Source organism: Diadema antillarum, unplaced genomic scaffold, assembly GCF_040938485.1.
Source record: "Diadema antillarum isolate AM-2024a unplaced genomic scaffold, OU_Dant_1.0 seq00002408_RagTag, whole genome shotgun sequence".
NCBI classification, from domain to species: Eukaryota; Metazoa; Echinodermata; class Echinoidea; order Diadematoida; family Diadematidae; genus Diadema; species Diadema antillarum.
The window spans coordinates 46,455-66,051 of NW_027273019.1; the positions used below are offsets into that span (position 1 = coordinate 46,455).

The following is a 19,597-nucleotide window of genomic DNA, read 5'->3' on the forward strand; positions in this document are numbered from 1 at the left end:
ATGCCTTTTTAGGTTGCATTTTATGGAGGAACTTGTCGAATGGGATATTTCTTAAGTCAATTATATTCGACAAGTTTTGAGAAATTCTGTAGTCGGGGGGGGGGGGGTGTTTCATTAACAGGTTCGTTGGGGGTTTTCACTGACAAATTTCCTATCAGCCAACCAAACGCAAGGATTTTAGTAGCTTTTAACATTTGTTAGTGTAAATCATTTCATGGAACGGTCCCTCTTGGGGGCATTTCGTGAAGCGGAATGTCAGATATTTCGTCTGACCAAGAAATGTTAAAAGCTACCGGGATCCTCGCGTGTGATTGGCTAAGAGCTAATTTGTTTGACAAGTTTTTGGACAAGAGAGCTTTATGAAATGCCTCTTAGTCTAATATGTCTGATCTTGTATGACATTTTATTTGACAAGTTCCTTTTATGAAATGCACGCATCTTTGATCCGTGTGAAAAAATGGGAAATTTTTATTGCATAAGTTGTGCGTACGTATATGCACGTGTGCGTACGTGTTTGTCCAATATTTTCGGGAAGTGGTCAATGCACTACATGCTAGCTACAACCAGGGAGGTGGAATCCACCTCCCTGCTACAACCATGCTACAACCTAACCACTGTATTATTAGTATGTATACGACGTCACATACTAGTAGTGCACTGCGCTGCCCAACCTAGCCATATACCAGTGCTACAAATTGCAAATTATTGTCAGTTGCCTTCATCGAACCCGAATCACGCACTTTTTGCATCTTTTCGCGTGACATTTTGCGACTGCTGCAGACTAAAATAAAGTACGAATTGTGAGTTTAAGCCGTCTGTGGTAAGTATATTGGGCTTTACAGAATTAGAAGTCTTTACTTGGATTTTTTGACCAAGAGTAGAGTCTAAGAGTTTTTAAGACAGTCGGTGACGAATTGCATATCTGCCTTATTATCAGTATGAACATCAGTAATTCCGTGGGCTTTGCTCTGGTATACTAGAAAATAATGGTGCATCGTACAGTGTATTATGACATGGGTAATGTCGTTCCACTTCTCTAGCGATTGTAAACGAAAACTGTGCGAAAGAGCATTATGACCTTTTTAGGAATTCGTGCTCAGTTAACCTGTTTTTTTTTTTAATTACATGAAAGCTAAGTTAAGATTATGGTCTTGATAAGTTAAAGCAGCAGCGAAGACATGCAACAGCCTCTGACATTTATTTTATTTGTCAGCTTTGACTGTTATGCATTTCGCATGCACTTACAATGTATGATTGGGGCACCACCTAACTGCGACCAGCAGCCCCAAACGTACAACGTAGCCGCCTTACGGCGGGGTTCGAGGCTAGGGCACCACCTTTCGATCGGTAGGGCACTTTTCCCATCGGCACCCTGCGTATCATGGCTGTTTGCGTATATTGACTAGAACGAATGGTACCCGCAGGATAAGTGTCATTAGTTATAAAGACAATAAAAACGAAGAAACGAAAACAAACCAAGCTAAAAATTACACATCCGTTCAGTAACGACGCATGGCTATGAAGTTCACGTGTATTACCTATAGGTTGTGGCCTGTGGAATTCACGTGTATTACCTATGCTGTGAAATTCACGTGTTTACCTATGGAGGGAAGGGGTGTCGATCGCGCGGTTCCCTTTTTAGCTGCGCGAAGATAATGGATCGCACGCATTGAAATTGCGCTATTTTAAAACGGAGATTCATAATCAACGAGACGGTCACGATATCTAAAACTGCAGTATTTATGTCATATTTGAGGTAGGAATTAGGCGGATTTGTGTTATATTTTTAGAATGTACAGGCTAATTTTACACATCCTTGGCTTAGTTTAGGGTGACGAATATGTGGTACCTTCAACCTAACTGCGACCAGCCCCAACCTGCGTGTTCTCCCACAGTGCGTAGCTGTGTATACGGAGCGTCCCGGGGTTACCCCCAACCCTACATGTAATGCTACATATGCAATCATGTCTCGGTGCCTGGCCTGGTTGTTGCAGTGTATTGATATACCTTGTAGTGTTCACCATGCTTTATGTTCTATAATCCACATAATTTACCCCAGGATATTTATCTGGCATGTTGTCAAGACACAATAAATACTACAAGTTTTTGAAGTAAAGAAACAAGTCACAAATTCTGCATATAGGGCCTTCTATTAATGTGTTACAGTTCTAATTAATACTATAATAGAGTTCTATATGTGTTGCACTCAAGGGCAGGCACCAGCCTGCCTTCTGCACATTCACCTGTATTGACTTGTGTTGTTGGGCTTCTGGAAAGACAGTTAGTCTTGTATTGCCTGCCCACTTTTAGCAAGTTTCCACTGTATGTCAACCTGATATTTTGTTTATATTGCACTTGCAGTAGTGACTGAGAATGTAATTGATTGACTGAGTTCATGAGGACTTTGTACTTTTTTGACAGGAGGGCATCTATCCCTGGCTTGAATCTGTTGAGTCTAGTTCCTTCACGGCTGTATTTGGCAGCATGTCCCAGTGAGCTACTACCCTGTGAGTAGAATTATTTGTCCTGATATTTAGACAGCATTCCACAAGTTGTGACACGTGAAATTGAAATGTTTTTAGTAGCGGCTCAACATTCAGATGTGACGCATTGACATACTGTACGCTTGCACTTGACGTCACATTGTCACATTCACCCAAACAAAAACTCTATTGAAGAATAATAAGAACTTATGGCAGGTGTCAGTGGCGTATATAACACACACTGTGATGAGGAGCTGTAATGAGTCCTTTACACCATATTTATAGTCAATATTATAGTTGTTTATCCTGTAATTATGGGGTATGTTTTGTGGTTTTTTCTAGGACCACATTCGCAATGTGATGTACAATGTACTTTACTAATATGACTAGTAAGGTTTTGTGAGCCAGCATACGATGGGATTGAGTCTCCTTTGAGTCAGCTTAGATGTGTTGTTGTGCACGTATGTCACTTCCTTGCGCAATCCACAATGTTTTTCAAAATATGGCAACGAGTAGTAATAGTAAATAATCCTCTTGGAATTATATGCTCTTTCATATTTCATAAGAGGTTTCTCACTATCTCACCAAGAAATGGTAAAAACCTGAAGTTAAGGCTCAACCACAAACTATATGATCCCTTTAAGAAGATATTTATTATTGTTTTGTCTTTATGCAGGATCTGGGAGTGGCAGGCTGTGGATAGAGATTTGTTTGTTCTTGTTGAAAGTGTGTTTATATTTGTGTCTGTTTTATGTTGTATTGTTTTCTTCACCCACATTTTTCATTTCATACCATTACATCTTCATTCAGTGAATTCCATTGAAACTTCATCTGAAAAATCATCCAAGCCCTTCATTCCAGGTTACCATACCTGAGATATAAATTCAAAATCCAGGTTACCAGGCCTGAGATATAAACTCAAAATCCAGGTTACCAGGCCTGAGATATAAACTCAAAATCCAGGTTACCAGGCCTGAGAGATAAACTCAAAATCCAGGTTACCAGGCCTGAGAAATATACTCAAAATCCAAGTTACCACGCCTGAGAAATAAAGTCAAAATCCAGGCTACAAGGCCTGAGATATAAACTCAAAATCCAGGTTACCAGGCCTGAGAGATAAACTCAAAATCCAAGTTACCAAGCCTGAGAATTAAAATCAAAATCCAGGTTACCAGGCCTAAGAAATAAACTCATATCAAGGTTAACAGGCCCAAGAAATAAACTCAAAATCCAAGTTACCAGGCCTGAGAAGTAAATTCAGAATTCAGTATAGAAGGCCTGAGAACTAAACTCAAAATCCAGGTTACCAGGCCCAAGGTATAAAATCAAAATCCGGGTTACTAGGCCTGATAGATAAACTTTAATTGAAAATTTAACTGAATTGTAAACCAGAGAGAAAAAGCAACAAATTTCAAACCTCTGAAATTGAAGTTGTGTGTCTTTAGTTTTTATACGAGTTTTAGTTTTGAATACACATTGAGTATTTGGGAATAAATTGTAGTACATACAGGTCAAGATTTATTGTGTGTGGAGGAAATTTGATTGACTGATTGATTTTTGAAAGTGCATGTGAAAACATCGATTTGAAAATATAAGTGAAGTTTTTGAGTGACTGCATTAAGGAAGCTTATTGCAAGGGAAACACTTGAGCGATTTTGTAAATTCTTAACTGGATTTTGTAGTCAAAATTAATTCAGAAAGCTATCAACTGGTTGAAGCAAAATATAAAGTAGTTTAATAGGAGGGTATTTCCATTCACTAAAACCAATAAATATACTTGCAGTTTTCACAGTACAAGCTTTGGGAAAGTAATTTGTAATGATAGATTACATTGGAAAAATAGTTTGAGGAGACAGTGTGATTGTGAAAATCCCCTTAGGCACTGAATTGTATCTTTAATTGTATCTGAATCTCATCTCAAATCGTATCTGAATCTCATTTGGAATCCTATCTAATTCATATTTCCAATCGTTTCTGAATATCATTTTCAGTTGTATTTGAAACTTGTCTTGAATCATATCTGGATCTCATGTGTGTATATTTTTTGCTATTATCTTAATACCATTGGTGCGTATTTAATAGTTAAATTGTCTTTATTTTTCATCAGATATTGTATATTTTATTTTCATTGCAAAAAGTTTTTGAGTCACAGAGTTGTGGTTGACAGCCAAAGTGTAATTATTAGACTCTGAGAAAAACAAAGATAATTGAAGGAAACACAGAGAAACTTCAAAAATTAAACCAAAAAAGAGTTTGGAGAAAGTATATTAGACATAATTTTGAGGATTAAGTATTAAAGAAGTCTTGATTTTGTGGAAGAATTGATTGACTTTGGCCTTGTACATGTACATGTGCTTATAGAGAGATTTACCTTGTGGGGAAAGAAAAATATTGCGTGCAGTTCATATTCACTTTCATTTTAAAGCGATTTGACTGATACAAGTAGTGTATTGTTATTGAAGCTATTTTTATATAAACATAACAAAAAAAAATCACACCTGTTATTCTGGTAGCAAACTCGGTTAACACAAAAATACACAAACAAGTGTGAGTGTAGTAATCACATTCTTGCACTTGCCACAGTAACTATTACCAGCACGTAACAGACAAAGAGCGCTACATGTTGGTAGAAACAAATCGCTTCAGTGTTATTGATTGACTTATACAGTGAAGTACAAAAGGAATTTTGAGTACATAGCTCTAGCACACACATTTTGCTTGGTAGACAAAAACGGCATCTGTTGGTAAAAAAGGACCGGGTGTTGTATCATTGCAAGCACATTGTACAGTTAAGTACAGTACACATATACTAGTACATGCAAGTTTCAAGACACTACAGTATACGCAATATTGCTAAAATATAATCATAATACTAGTGGAGTAGTCGTGATTCATACAGGTATACGGATTCAAGAAGTATATTAATTGAACAGTTAATTGATATATTGTAGCATAATCAATGTTTAAAGATTTAAGGCCATATAGTTTGACAATGGAAGCAAGTGAATTCAAGGATATTATTGGTGATATTCTAGATATCCTCCATAGTTGTGACATGATGGGAAATGTAGAGGTCAGTGAATGTGATGCATGTTGCAATGTGGTTAATGAAAATGAAAGCAGAGTACTATGTGAGGATTGTGGCAAACAGTTTCATGTGATGTGTACAGGAACCATTTCTGAGTCTAGACTGTGTGATGCAAGGTTGATTTGGATATGTTCAGCATGTGGAAGCAATAATATTGCCCATCGCATCTTTGACAAAGTTGGCATTCCCTGTCATTTCAACAGATATGAGCTTCTTGAAGACATTGGTGATGAAGATTTTGGTGTTGATATTTCACATTCATCACGCAAGAGCAGCCAGTGGAAGAAATCAACCAAGAGACTGAAAAAGAGGTATGTGAAGAGGAAGGACAAACTTGGAATTTCAGAAATGACAAATGTGTGTATGCAGAAAAGAGCAGATTGTGAGAGAGATGAATCAGATTCGACATTCATTACAAATTTGACCAAGAGGCAATTCCAGCCATTAGAAATTGCAGTTGATGATGGTTGGACAATTGTGAAATCAAGGAAAACAAAAATGATTGAGAAGACAAAAGTGACAACATCCCAAACAATGACTGACAATCCCAAGACCAAGACCACTAACAAGAGTTCAGTGAGATCAGTAAATGGTGTGATTCTCCAACCTGGCGTGACCTACATTGGCAAAGCAATGAAAGCCTACTATCTTGAAAAGCAGAAAAGAGCGAAGACTAGCAAGGGCAAGAAATCTAAAGTACAAACAAGGCAAAAAGAACCTGGTAAACTTGTGAAGCGAAATGTGAATGCAAACTTGGACACAGAACGAAATGATAGTCTGCAGGTATATACTGAATCTGTGTTGAATGTATATTCAAAGTGTGTTCAGTCACCTCATGTTATGGCAAAATACACTGAACAAATCTGTGCGAAAACACAGAGAAGTTGGGCTGATGTGGCTAAAAGCACTTTGAATATGACTAATGAATGTTGCATACCGAATGGTGACCAAACTATATGTGCCTCTGTCTCTTCCACAGACATTGAGAAAAAACTGTCTAATGTGACCATGCTTTATGGAGGTGGGAATGCACGGCAACCAAGAAAGAAAGGTCGTTTCACCAAGATCCGCAACAGACAAATTGTGGCACCGATGAAAAATGTTGACTCACAGGTGCGTAATGATGAAAAGGTCCAAGATGACATTCCTGAAGGGGAACATGTAGCAAAGATTGAAAAGCTGTGTAAGAATGTAATATCTGACTGTGAGGACAGTAATTGCACAAGTAGAGACAGCACATGCTCGAATGATATGTCCAAAGTGAAGTGTGACAGAATCCACAGTGTGCATGAACTGAACCCATGTTACAGTGAAAGAAAAGTTGTTAAAAGTGACAGACAAATATCAGTGGAGGAGTTGTTCCCTGTGAATTCTTGTACAGATGTTAGTGTTCAGTCTCCATGTCACAGACCTGTTTCAGCTACACAGTGTGCTGAAGTTTGTAATGAATCAATATTCTTGCCTGAACGTGAACAAAATACTAATCCGTTTGACTGCATAATAATGAATGATGATTCTGCAAAAAGTGCTAACCACCATAATTCATATGATGTACAGGAATCAACAGTACATGTATTAGATGATGAATCAGCTGCAAGTGATTTAGAGACTGAAGAACGTGTCTGTAAGCCTGTTTCACTCTTGAGTTCTGAATGTGGTAGAGGGCAATCATATCCCATGACGAAAACAATTACACAAGGAAATTTTAATCAAGGTGATCAACGTTTTGGGTATACTGCTGGCAAACAATGTGCATGTAATTCCCTTGTGGCTGTTCTGTACACCCAAACAAAGAATGGAATTGAAATGAGACCTCGTGATCTTGATCAGATTTTGACACTTGGGAATGAGTTGTATTATTACATAAAGAAGGATTCACCATTGAATGAAGAGCTTGTAATGATAGATGAATTACCCAAGGAACTTCATATTTTGGATGAAAACTTTCAAATAGCTTATGCTGAGTCAAAATATGGAGTGTTGGATGGAAATCAAAACATTTTGTCCAATTTTGGTGCTTTGTCATTGAGCCAAGCTTTAGAACAAGAACTGTGCAGATATGATGCATGTCTTATGAATTTTGCTGAGAGTACATTTGCAATCATTACACATGACAACGGTTATTATGTATTTGATTCTCATTCCAGAAGTCATGATGGATACTTGGTACAAGATGGTTGCAGTGTCTTGCTTAGCATTTCATCATGGCAAGGTATACAGGTACACTGTTTGAATTTGGCAAAATCAATGGCATGTGATTTACGTACTACTCAGTTTGAACTAACCGGTCTGGCATTACAATCAAATTCTAAGAAAAATGCATTGACCACTAGTGGCTCCAAGAGATCAAACCCAGTAAATACTGCATGTAAGAATACAAATGATCAAAATAGCAACATTACAAAACATTATGATAATGTTAAAGGAATTAACAATGTTCGCTGTAAGACTCAAAATGAAGCAAAGAAAAATCGAGTAAATGTAAACAGTGATGACTATGGAAATGAGAATGAAGTTGAATTTGTTTCAGTTGACAAGACAACAGAAAGAAGAGATCGAAATTTCAATTTTGTGCCGATTACGTACGTAGACAAGCAGTCTTTGTGCAATAAATTGAATTTGATTTACAGTGGTACTGCCAATGAATTAATGGAGGATAGAAATGATAGTTTGTATATTGGGAAACCTGTAAATGTCAAGAGAGTTATGGGTGATGGCAACTGCTTTTACAGAAGTATTGCTCATGTAGTTACTGGCAGCGAAAGAAACCATTTCATGCTCAGGAAATCCAATGTGGCACATTTACTGGAAAAGGGTGATTTATTTAAAAATGTAATAGATACAGTGAAATATCAGAATGTCAGGGACTTTGTATTTCAAGAGAAATTGATGGATTTAGGAACATGGGCTGGTCACACTGATATTAGTTCAATGGCACATATGCTAGATCATGATATATATGTTTATGATGATCGAACAAAAAATTGGCAAATACTGTCTGCAAGGAAACCTGGATACTACAACAAAGTAACAACTGAGAGAGGCATATATATTCTGTTCACTGGAGGCAATCATTTTGACGTAGTGGAAAGTGTAACTACTGTTCTGTCTGGTACTTTAATTGAGAAATTACCTGTATTTCATGTGAATTCAGATGCCGGTGTTGAAAATAAGAAGGAAAGCCATGAGCTATCATCTAAGGTTACTAAAACCCAAACATTAAAAAATTGCAGTGTGGGAATAGGGAAAATGACATCAAAACCGATAATGGTATCAAACCTGCAGGAGACACAAATTCCATTACAAAATACATGTGAACAGACAGTAAATGTTGACATTGGTGCATCTGAGGTGGAACAAGTGGAAGAAAAAAAAAATATTAATCTCAAGTACAATCCTGTGAATAAATCTGATGTAGAGAAGTTTTGTTGCAAATTAGGTATAACAGTTAATGACAGATATAGCAGTATTGATACAGAAAAAGATGTGGTTGAAAACGATGATATTACTATCCTGTCACAACCATTGTCTATCTGTAGAATTACTGGTGATGGAAATTGCTTTTACAGAGCTATATCATATGTCACATGTGGTAAGGAAGATTCACATCGTGATATTCGAAAAGCAATAGTTAAGCATATTTTACGAAACAAGGGAGATTATGGAGGCCTTTTAAGATCAGGGTACACAGATATTGTAAAGTACATTGGAAAGGAAAGAGTATTTAACAATGGCACATGGGCTACAGAATTGGAAATAATGGCCTTATCAAATCTACTAGATACTGATATTTATATATATGAAGAGAACTGTTCGAAATGGATATTATTTGGTGCAAGCAAACTTCAGTTTGGAATTGTTACATCACAAAGAGGTATTTACTTGCAACACACAAATGGCAATCATTATGATGTTGTTGAATCTGTGTGTCCAAGGATCCAAAAATCAAGTTCGTATCAAAAGCTGCCAAGATCACAAAATATTACTGAAATGGAAACCCCTGTGACAAGAAAGAGAAAACCTACAACAAAGAGGAAAGTTACAAAACAAGTCAATGATTTTCAAACTAATGTATTGAACGATGAGCTATTAGAGGATGACATGGAACCTGCAGTTAAAATGGGAAGGCACCCTGGAGAATCTGAAGATGTTAAAACTACTATGGAAACTACAAAAAGGAAAAGAAGAAAAAAAAGGAATGCTAATGTTACTCGACAGAAAAATAGGGATCGAATGAGAGCACAGAGAGAAAAGAAAAAAAATGAGCAAAGGCAGTTAGAAACAGATGTTTTATCACATGATCAGCCTTTTCTATTCCGTAAACTTAAAAATGCAGCCGCAAAAAAAGTAAAATATCAAACAGATGTAAATTACAGGTTAGAAAAGAAAGAGAAAATGAAGGTGAGACAAAAAGACAAGTACTCCTTGGATCTCACTTACAGAGAAAATGTCAAGAAAGCAATGAGTACAAGGATGAAAGCTAGATATCAAAACAATGCTTCATTCAGAGAAAGGCTGAAGAAAATGAGAAGATTTTGCTATAGAACCAATGTTCTATATAGAGAGAGGCTTAAGAAACTTCGGAAAGCTAGATATCAGAACAATGCTTTATTCAGAGAGAGGCTTAAGAAACTAGGGAAAGCTAGATATGAAAACAGTGTTCTATATAGAGAGAGGCTTAAGAAACTGAGGAAAATTAAATATGAAAACAATGCTTTATTCAGAGAGAGGCTTAAGAAACTGAGGAAAGCTAGATATCAAAACGATGCTTCATTCAGAGAGAGGCTTAAGAAACTGAGGAAAGCTAGATATCAAAGAAATGCTTTATTGAGAAAGAGGCTAATGGAAATAAAGAGAGCTAATTATCAAAACAATATTATATTCAGGGAAAGATATAAGGAAATTATGAGAAAAGTTGCCAAAATTAGGTACAAGACAAATTCTGTGTACAGACAGCAAGTTGCAATGAGAAACGTGAAACGAAAAAAGCAAGAGAAAATTAATATGAGAAATTGTGATCATGTTTTGAAAAAGTTTAGGGAAATTGTTTCATGTGGCCCTGAATATGTATGTTGTGTATGTTTGAAATTATTATTCAAAAATCAAGTATTGAAGTGCTCAAAAGCTAAATATAATGATACGAAATGCTTAGAAGAGGAGTACTTGCACACATGCAATGATGACTGTGATGTTGACTGTCAAATAGTAAAGTCACCAAGAAATTCTTTATGGATTTGTTACACTTGCCACAGGAAGTTATTAGTTGGTAATATGCCTGCTGAAGCTAGCAGAAATAATTTAAAATTACATGCTATTCCTGCGGAACTTGGAAATCTGAATCAGTTGGAAACGCATTTGATTGCTCTAAACATTCCATTTATGAAAATTTTGAACTTGCCTAAAGGAGGACAGTATGGAGTACATGGCCCAACAGTTTGTGTACCTTCACGCACAGATGAAACTGTAGAGATATTACCTCGACCAGAGACTGATGATCAATTGATTCGCGTAAAACTGAAGAGAAAATTGTCGTACAAAGGACATTATGAATATCAGTTTGTCAAGAAAAAGAATGTGCTAGTTGCATTGGAATATTTGAAGAGAAACAATAAATGGTATTCTGATATTGCTATAAATAATGAATGGAGTTCTGACTTATCAGAGGAAAATAGTAAAGCAGTTTGTGTTAAACCGTTGGATTCAAGTGAAATTAATGATGATGACGATGATGTAGAGGATGATCAAGTTGAACGATTACAAGGCATTCAGTTAGACACATGTTTACAGAAGATTGATATGAGACAAGAAGTGCTTGATCAGTTTTTCGATGATATTATATGTTGTGCACCTTGTGAAAAGAATAGTCCTGTATCGCTGTTGATGGATGAGAGTAATGAGGCGAAATGTTTTCCTGCTCTATTTCCAACAGGCCAGCCAACATTTCATGATACCAGGTACACTGAAGTAACACTTGGTCGTTATTTACATAATCGCCTGATGCATGTGGACAACAGATTTGCGAAAAATACAGAATATATCTTTTATGCTCAGTGTATTTATGAACTGCAACAAATACTTTCTAACGTTTCTATAGCTCTCAGAAAAAGCTCAGAGGAAATAGATAATTCCATATCGATGCAATGTTCAGATCTAAAAGATACAAGAAAACTTCGTGAGATACTTGATTCAAATAAAGGATACAAATTTCTGAAACAAATACGGGGAACACCTCCATACTGGCAATCTACGCAGAAAGATGTATTAGCAATGGTTAGACAACTTGGAAAGCCTACATGGTTTGCATCATTTACATCAGCTGAAATGAGATGGCCTGAAGTTATTAATACATTGCTAAATCAACAAGGTGATAGAAGAAAAGCAAATGATCTAGATTGGACAGATAAGTGTAATTTACTAAGGTCAAATCCAGTGACTGTAGCTCGTATGTTTGACAAACGCTTTCATGCATTTTTGAATAAAGTGATTCTTTCTCCGGCAGAACCTATTGGCAAAATAATTGACTACTTCTACAGAATTGAATTTCAACAGAGAGGATCTCCACACACACACTGTTTATTTTGGGTCGAAAATGCACCTAGCTTGGGTATCGACAAAGATGAAAATGTAATAGAATTTGTTGATAAGTATATTTCATGCAACATTCCATGTGAGGATGAAGATGAGGAACTATATGAAATAGTGAAGAATGTTCAGATTCATTCAAAGAAACATTCAAAATCATGCAAGAAAAAGGGAACTACCTGTAGATTTAATTTTCCAAGACCACCTTCTGAGAGAACATTTGTTGTGAAGCCTGATGATAATTTGGAAGTTACAGATGAAGCTCAAGATATTCTGTCTACAGTAAAGAATTCATCATGTATGGAACGGACATATGATAATGCTAAACAGCTCTTTGAAGTTCTTGGGATGTGTCAAAAGGAATTTGAAGATGCCTATAATGCTGTAGCTACAAAAGAAGATATAGTCATGAGAAGAAATCCAAAAGATATATGGGTGAATCAATATAATCCATTCTTACTCAGAGCTTGGAATGCCAATATGGATTTGCAGTATATAACAAATGAGTATGCCTGCATTGTTTATGTTGTGTCATACATGTCAAAAGCAGAAAGAGAGATGGGTTTGCTCTTGAAAAATGCAGAAAGTGAAATGAAAGAGGGCAATGAAGATGCTCGGAAAAGTATGAAAGAAATAGGACATGTGTATATGCAAAACCGTGAAGTTTCAGCGCAAGAAAGTGTGTATCGTGTTTGTAGCCTGAGACTGAAAGAATGCTCAAGAAAAGTAGAGTTTATACCTGTAGGACCAAACCCTGTGAGAATGAGTTTACCATTGAGTGTTATACAGAACAGACGAGACGATGATGATAGGAGTCCATGGATGCCAAACAGAATTGATAAATATAAAGCCCGACCTGATGATTTTGAATTTGAAAATATGTGTTTAGCCACATTTTGTTCAAAGTATAGACTACTCAGTGAATCTGATATGAAAGGTAAGAAACAGAAACAGAATGTATTCAAATTGAGAGACCAGCTGGGCTATGTACAAAAACGATCAAGAACGAATGATGCTGTAGTGAGATTTCCTCGTTTTTCGTTGACTGTAACCCCAGAAAAATATTATCAGAGTATATTGCAACTGTATTTGCCATTCCGCACTGATAAGCAGTTAAAACCTAATCAATTTTTGTCATATCAGGAATTTTACGAAACTGGATCTGTACGAATTTATAATAAGAACCTGAAAAGTGTCAAAAGTATTGTCAATGAAAATCTCAGGCAGTTTGAAAAAAATGCTGATATAATTGATCAAGCACAAGAATATCTTGAGAAATTTGGTCCACAAGAAGATGCATGGGGATTACTCTGTCCAGAAACAGAAATTGAAAGACATGAAACAGCTAGAATCCATGAAGAAGTTGAAGATGGTGACAATGAATTTAGAATCCCAGATCTTGAGCCCAAATCTCAGGAAAAAGAGTCATATGGCATAGAATTCCGATCATGTAGTATTTCGAGAGAAGATAGTAATGTCTTATTAAGATCTTTAAATAGCAAGCAGCAAAAGGTGTTCTACAAAATACGTCAATGGTGTCTTGACAGAGTTAACAGAAAAGAACCTACAACATTTCAGATATTTGTGACAGGTGGTGCTGGAACAGGAAAAAGTCATTTAGTGAAGTGCATATGTAATGAAGGGACAAGAATTCTTAGCAGAATGATGCATAATCCAGATGATATTTCAATTATGAAAGTAGCTCCAACGGGAATTGCAGCTCACAACATTGGTGGTAGTACTATTCATAATGCTCTGTCCATACCCATTTCTGCTACACTACCTTACCAACCTCTTGGAGAAGAAAAGATAAGTCATTTACGTAATCACCTGGGTCAACTACAGATACTAATAATTGATGAAATATCCATGGTTGATCAGAAGCTGTTGTGGTATATTCATGGACGTTTAAGGCAAATAAAGCAGACACGTGATGATACTCCATTTGGAAAGGTTTCAGTTATTGCAGTTGGAGATTTCTATCAGTTACCCCCTGTAAAAGGTTCTCCTTTGTATAAAGACACACTGCAAAGTTCTTTATGGACAGACAACTTCTTTATAATTAACTTGGATGAAATAATGAGACAAAAGGATGATGCAAAGTTTGCTGTTCTTTTGAACAAATTAAGAATAAAAGGAAAGACAGATGAATTATCTAGTGATGATGTAGCAGTTCTTCAATCATGCCAAACTGGAGAACAATGTGAGGATATATTGCATATATATTCTTCAAACAAACAAGTAAATGACTGGAATAAAATAATGCTTCACAAAAAATGCACAAATATCATATGTGTGAATGCAGAAGATTCTGAACTCAGTGATGAGGGAAAAAACAAAACATGTGACAAACCACGGAGATGTACTAAAGCTTCCTTGCCAGCATATCTTTGGATTGCTGAAAGTTCTAGAGTGATGCTTATCAAAAATGTGAATGTGAGCAAAGGTTTATCAAATGGCTGCATTGGCACTGTAACTAACATAGTAAGAGGAAATGTAAATGCAAGACCTACAAGTGTGGTGGTAAAATTTGACAATGAAAAAGTAGGAAGTCAGTCAGTAGAAATGCAACAGGAATCAATTGGAAAAAAGTATACCAGGAAACAATTTCCCTTAAAATTAGCATACGCATGCACAATACATAAAGTACAAGGCATGACAGTGGAAAGAGCTGTTGTTTCTCTGAAAAATATATTTTTGCCCGGGCAAGCATATGTAGCTCTGAGCCGTGTTACATCATTATGTGGATTAACAATTGAAGATTTTGATCCAAAAGTTATGTATTGCAATCCAGCTGTTAAAGAAAGTTTAGAGAACATGCCAACATTTGTTGATGAAACGCACATTGACAATGATGACTCCATTGCAACTATGAGTATAGTGTTACACAACATTCAAGGTCTTAAAGCACATTTCAAAGATATCCAATCAAATTTCCTATTTAAAAATTCTGATATTATTTGTCTAACTGAAACTTGGCTTAATGATGACATTTTTTATGTGAATTTAGATCAGTTTAAAATGTACAATCAGCCACGGTCAAAATCTTATTGTGATGAAAGTCCCTTATTTTCTGCACTGAAAAATCAAGCACATGGTGGAGTTGCAGTGTATAGTAAAATCAAATCTATTAGTAGGCTGGATTTACATGTCAATAATCTGGAATATATTGCATTTGCAGTAACTTGTCCTTCATGTCTCATTTCAGTGATATATAGACCTCCTAGATATGACAAGAAACAATTTTGTAAAACACTAAAGAGGTTACTTATAGAATTGCAGCAGAGAAGTACAAAATGCATAGTTATTGGTGACTTCAATGAAAATCTCAGACAAAATTCAAGTGATTCATTTGTGCATAAATTAATGTGTTCTTATGGATATCAACAACATGTTCTTGATGCTACAACAGAAGGTGATACATTGATTGATCATGTATATAGCACAGGTATCGATACACTTCATGCTGAAGTTATTCCCCTTTATTACAGTTACCATGAAGCTATTAGAATACAGTTTTGATGAGTGCCATTGTGGGTTTATGCAAAGTAATGTATATTCTCAAATCAATTAACATTTATTTTTCATTTGTCATATTTCCTTTTATAATACAAAATTAGTTAAACAGAATAGTGTTATTACAAATGTAGGAAGAGTATACGACAATAAAAAAGACACTTAGGAGTAGTGATACATTATAGTTGATACCGAAGTGATTGAAGTAAAATATAAAATAATATATATGCTATGAGCAAAACATGCAAAGCATGGAGGGATTCACTGAAATGGTCATGCTTGTGAATATGAAACAAAACTTCAACAAAAGTAAGAATACTACAGAAAAAAAGTGACATAACAAGACAAAGAAAGTGACAAGACGATTGGAATATTAAGACATCAGAATAGACAAAAACATATGACACAGGTAATGACTCTGACAGTTTGTTGAAAGAAATATTGTGATGCATGACAGTGTGAAACGAAAAGATGAGTATTGTATCATTCAGAAATTACTTAGTGAGAGACTTTAATCTTGGCTGTACAATTGTATGTGTGTTTTGGCAATAGTGCTATTAATAAGATATTAAGTGGCAGTTGATGTAAGTAGGAGATGAGATTTACCAATTTTGTTTCAAAGCATTTGCTAATGACAGTTTCTTTAGATCTCAGAAATGTGGTCATCACAGCATATAGTCAATACAATGTAGAACAGAAATAAAATGAAATAGAACAGATATATGGAATTGAAGTAAAACAAAGAACAGACATGAGACAGACACAGAGCAGCAATATAACATAGCCTAGAAGATTATTGTGTTTACTATAGGAGCTAAATTTTGCAAATTGATAATTTAAGGAAATGTACTGTATATTAATGCAGAAAGTTAAATGCTAAGGAAAAGGTTTTTTTGATCATGTGATAAGTGTCAAGAGCAGTAGCAAAGCTAGGCAGGGGGGTGCAAGGCTCGTGCCCCCATAAACGTATATGGAATTTCTGGTCTGCCTCTGATAAGAAGAGGAGAATCAAGCGCAAGCAGGTAATGAAAATGTTTGAATGACCCTGAACAAAGTATGAGTTGTATGTGTATGGAAGATTCTAATTTATATTCATGCGTTGTAATTCATATCAATGAATACTTCATAATAAAACACAGAGTGACGACTAAGACTCATCATGTTTTTAGCACAACATTCCACTTAGTCATGTATGTGGTATATACCACAAGTTTTGTATCCTTCCACACATATCATTTTAACTAGTGCTCAAACCCTTGTTTGCTTAACAGTTCGTATTGATTGATTGCTATTATTTATTAGTGTTTGACAGACATTGTGCAAGAAAAGAACTGGCGAAATAACATATCAGTCTTGGATTATATCCATTTGATCAATATCCAATGGCTTTTCTTTTGCCTGTTGAAGGTTGAACTGGCATGTGTTTGTGCTTGACATCTCCATCTTTTCTTCCAAGTGTTGCAAAGGTATGTTTTTTCTGTTCTCAAATCTTCTCCTTTTCATCACTCTCAAGGCAAAGGCTCAAGTGAGTTATTGCAATCACTCTTCATTGACATCTGTCGTTCATTGTCCATCGTGCGTCATGCATAAACTTTTTACATTTTCATCTTCTTGAAAATACCATGACTAATTTTCACTGAACTTGGCTAAAACCGTGCTTTAAACCATAAACAATTTATATGGAGCGCCAAGTGTTATATAGCCTAATTTGTAACAAAATACTGTAAAACATGACATATTCGCGGCGCAAAATTTTCACGAATAGGGGCTAATGGCATTCTTTTTGCATGAAATTTTCGCTAATTGCCAGTGACGTTCAATTCGTAATACTAGTATATAAAAAATAAAATTCGTGAAATTAAGATGCACGAGAACATTCCTCTTTTTGTGGATAACGATAGACCATGTGACACTTGGTGCTCCATACAAATTGTCCATGGTTTAAAAGCATGATGTCAGTTGCACCACCTTCGTGAATCGGGCCAATGTGTTTGAAATATACACAAGAAAGTCATTCGAAGTTAATAGTCCATAACTGGCAACAGTTATCACAGTGATATATGTTTACTTTTTTCCAGTACACACCAAACATCATATTTATGCTAATATTTGAACGATATTGAAAGAGGAATTTCCAGCATTGGTAACAGTAAGTCTTTCAATTTTTTTTTTTTTTTTTTTTGCCACGCCTTGCTCAATAGAGAGAACATACCAGCTTTGGATTATTCTTTTGATGTGAAACAGGGACTAGGAGTCTACTGATTGAAGGCCCAAATGAATCAGACCATCTGTGGATCACATCTATCTCTTCTGTGAAGATGACTTTCAACCCTACATCAAACTGCATGGCATGCAAGACACTCTCACTCACCTTCTGTCACCATGCCCTGAATGTAGCTGGGAAAGCATCTGCCAGAGTGTGCCTTCTAAGCAGACTATGCGGTCATGACTGGGGAGTTGGTTTTACCACTCTCCGCTCCACCGCCCTCACCCTTATCTACGCTTCAGCTAAATAGTGTGTCTCTGCCTGAGGGCATAGGTGCCATACTAAGAGGGTGGACGCTCAACTCAACTCTGCTCTCTTCACCATCACAGGCTGCCTGAAATCAACCCCCACCCACCACCTCCCTGTGCTAGTGGGCATTCCACCCCATCACCATAGAAGAGAAGCCATATTTATTACATGTACATTTTAATTTTCTTATGAACATATTATGTATAGTACTGCAGTTAAGGGATAATTTTGATGAATTGTGGAAAAACAATTGTGAAATTCAGTATACGGGTACATACTACACCTCTGTGGAGACTTATATACCCTCGCATACACAAAATATAAAAGGTGATATGTAGGAATCAGCGTGTAGTTGGTCCGGGGATGTGTTGCAAATCTTGCATCATAAACTCCTACAGTTTTGAGGTAAATTTAAATGAAACTTAGGGTACGTTATGACATTGAAATCTCTATGTGCAAGACATGTACTTTGTGTTTGTTGCAGAAAGTGTTGCCATGGTAAGTACAATTTCTGAAACCTTTGTGGAGTGAACAACTCCCACGGCAAGGTTATCTATTAGCAATTTTTTTCATATTTGGTGTGTATAGTGATGTGTAGGTGGAGTTATGCTTATTAATCACAACTTGGACTGCTAAACTGAACTCTGGTGCAAGGGCTGGTGATGTAGATGTTACTGCCAACAGCCATGTTGTGATCTGAGTAGTATTGCAGAACGAAGAATTATGTTTCTAAAGGATAATGAGTGATGAACTGTTTGTGACATTAGTAGATGTGTAGAAAATAAAATGGTTTGTTTATATGGAAGATTTTAGTGGAGATTCTCATATTGCTAAATTACACATACTATCACATGTATACGCAGACAAATATTTGCTAGGTTTACACACAACATGCAGCAAGATTATCATGTGTATGGAGTCTGTATTGTTTTTTTTTTTTTGTTTTTTGTTTTTTGTTTTTTGTTTTGCCTGAGCATGAAATACCTTTTTGGATATGACTATTCTGAGAATGCACACTAAGTTGAATAACAGGAAAAGGTTAGTTTGCTCTAAGAGTTGTACTCATCCGTAGTTTGATATATTTATAATAGAGGTGTTGTGTGTACTGTGAACAGAATCAAGCAAAGAAAGGTTTGAATAGCCATAAGAGATACCCACATGTGTATATCATGTTTTATATAAAGTAAGGAGTTGTTAACTTATCAATGTCATGTAAAATGTATGAAGCATGCCAAGAGTATGGTAGATATTGACCGCCCTCATTGAACATCAGAAACGCATGTAGTTAAATCAGTTAGTTCAGTGTGGCCACAAGTGAGGCCTGTAATTCTTTGTGTTATGATGAAAAAGAGAAAAGTGCAAGGGTATTGTTTTTAACAGTGACTTATATTGTAAAAAAAATTGACATGTGTG

General features: G+C 36.0%; 2 protein-coding genes across 3 annotated transcripts; both read left to right on the forward strand.

Moving 5' to 3' along the window:
- Positions 1–577: 577 nt before the first annotated feature.
- On the forward strand, positions 578–19,542 carry LOC139714753 (uncharacterized). Of its 2 annotated transcripts, none has more exons than XR_011709744.1 (8): positions 578–820; positions 2,422–2,507; positions 3,160–3,209; positions 5,775–5,882; positions 6,551–6,684; positions 7,719–7,791; positions 17,077–17,135; positions 17,914–19,542. XR_011709744.1 is itself a non-coding variant. In XM_071626420.1 (8 exons), the coding sequence occupies exons 6-8, from the start codon at positions 7,776–7,778 to the stop codon at positions 18,183–18,185; spliced, it is 339 nt and encodes a 112-aa protein (XP_071482521.1). In that variant the 5' UTR covers positions 578–820; positions 2,422–2,507; positions 3,160–3,209; positions 5,775–5,882; positions 6,551–6,684; positions 7,719–7,775; the 3' UTR covers positions 18,186–19,542. The 2 variants fall into 2 exon arrangements, 1 of the variants encoding a protein (XP_071482521.1); XM_071626420.1 differs by having other exon boundaries at positions 7,719–7,783.
- Positions 8,006–11,038, forward strand: LOC139714752 (uncharacterized). The gene is made up of 3 exons (XM_071626419.1): positions 8,006–8,014; positions 9,421–10,638; positions 10,976–11,038. Exons 1-3 carry the CDS (start codon positions 8,006–8,008, stop codon positions 11,036–11,038), a joined length of 1,290 nt encoding a protein of 429 aa, XP_071482520.1.
- Positions 19,543–19,597: the final 55 nt, after the last annotated feature.

Bases quoted from the DNA above. Each gene is read 5' to 3' on its own strand.
- LOC139714753 (XM_071626420.1), top strand. The intron at 17,136-17,913 runs GTATGTTTTTTC...GATGTGAAACAG, and splicing joins TTCTTCCAAGTGTTGCAAAG to GGACTAGGAGTCTACTGATT.
- LOC139714752 (XM_071626419.1), top strand. The intron at 10,639-10,975 runs GTATGTTGTGTA...ACTTGCCTAAAG, and splicing joins TTTCATGTGGCCCTGAATAT to GAGGACAGTATGGAGTACAT.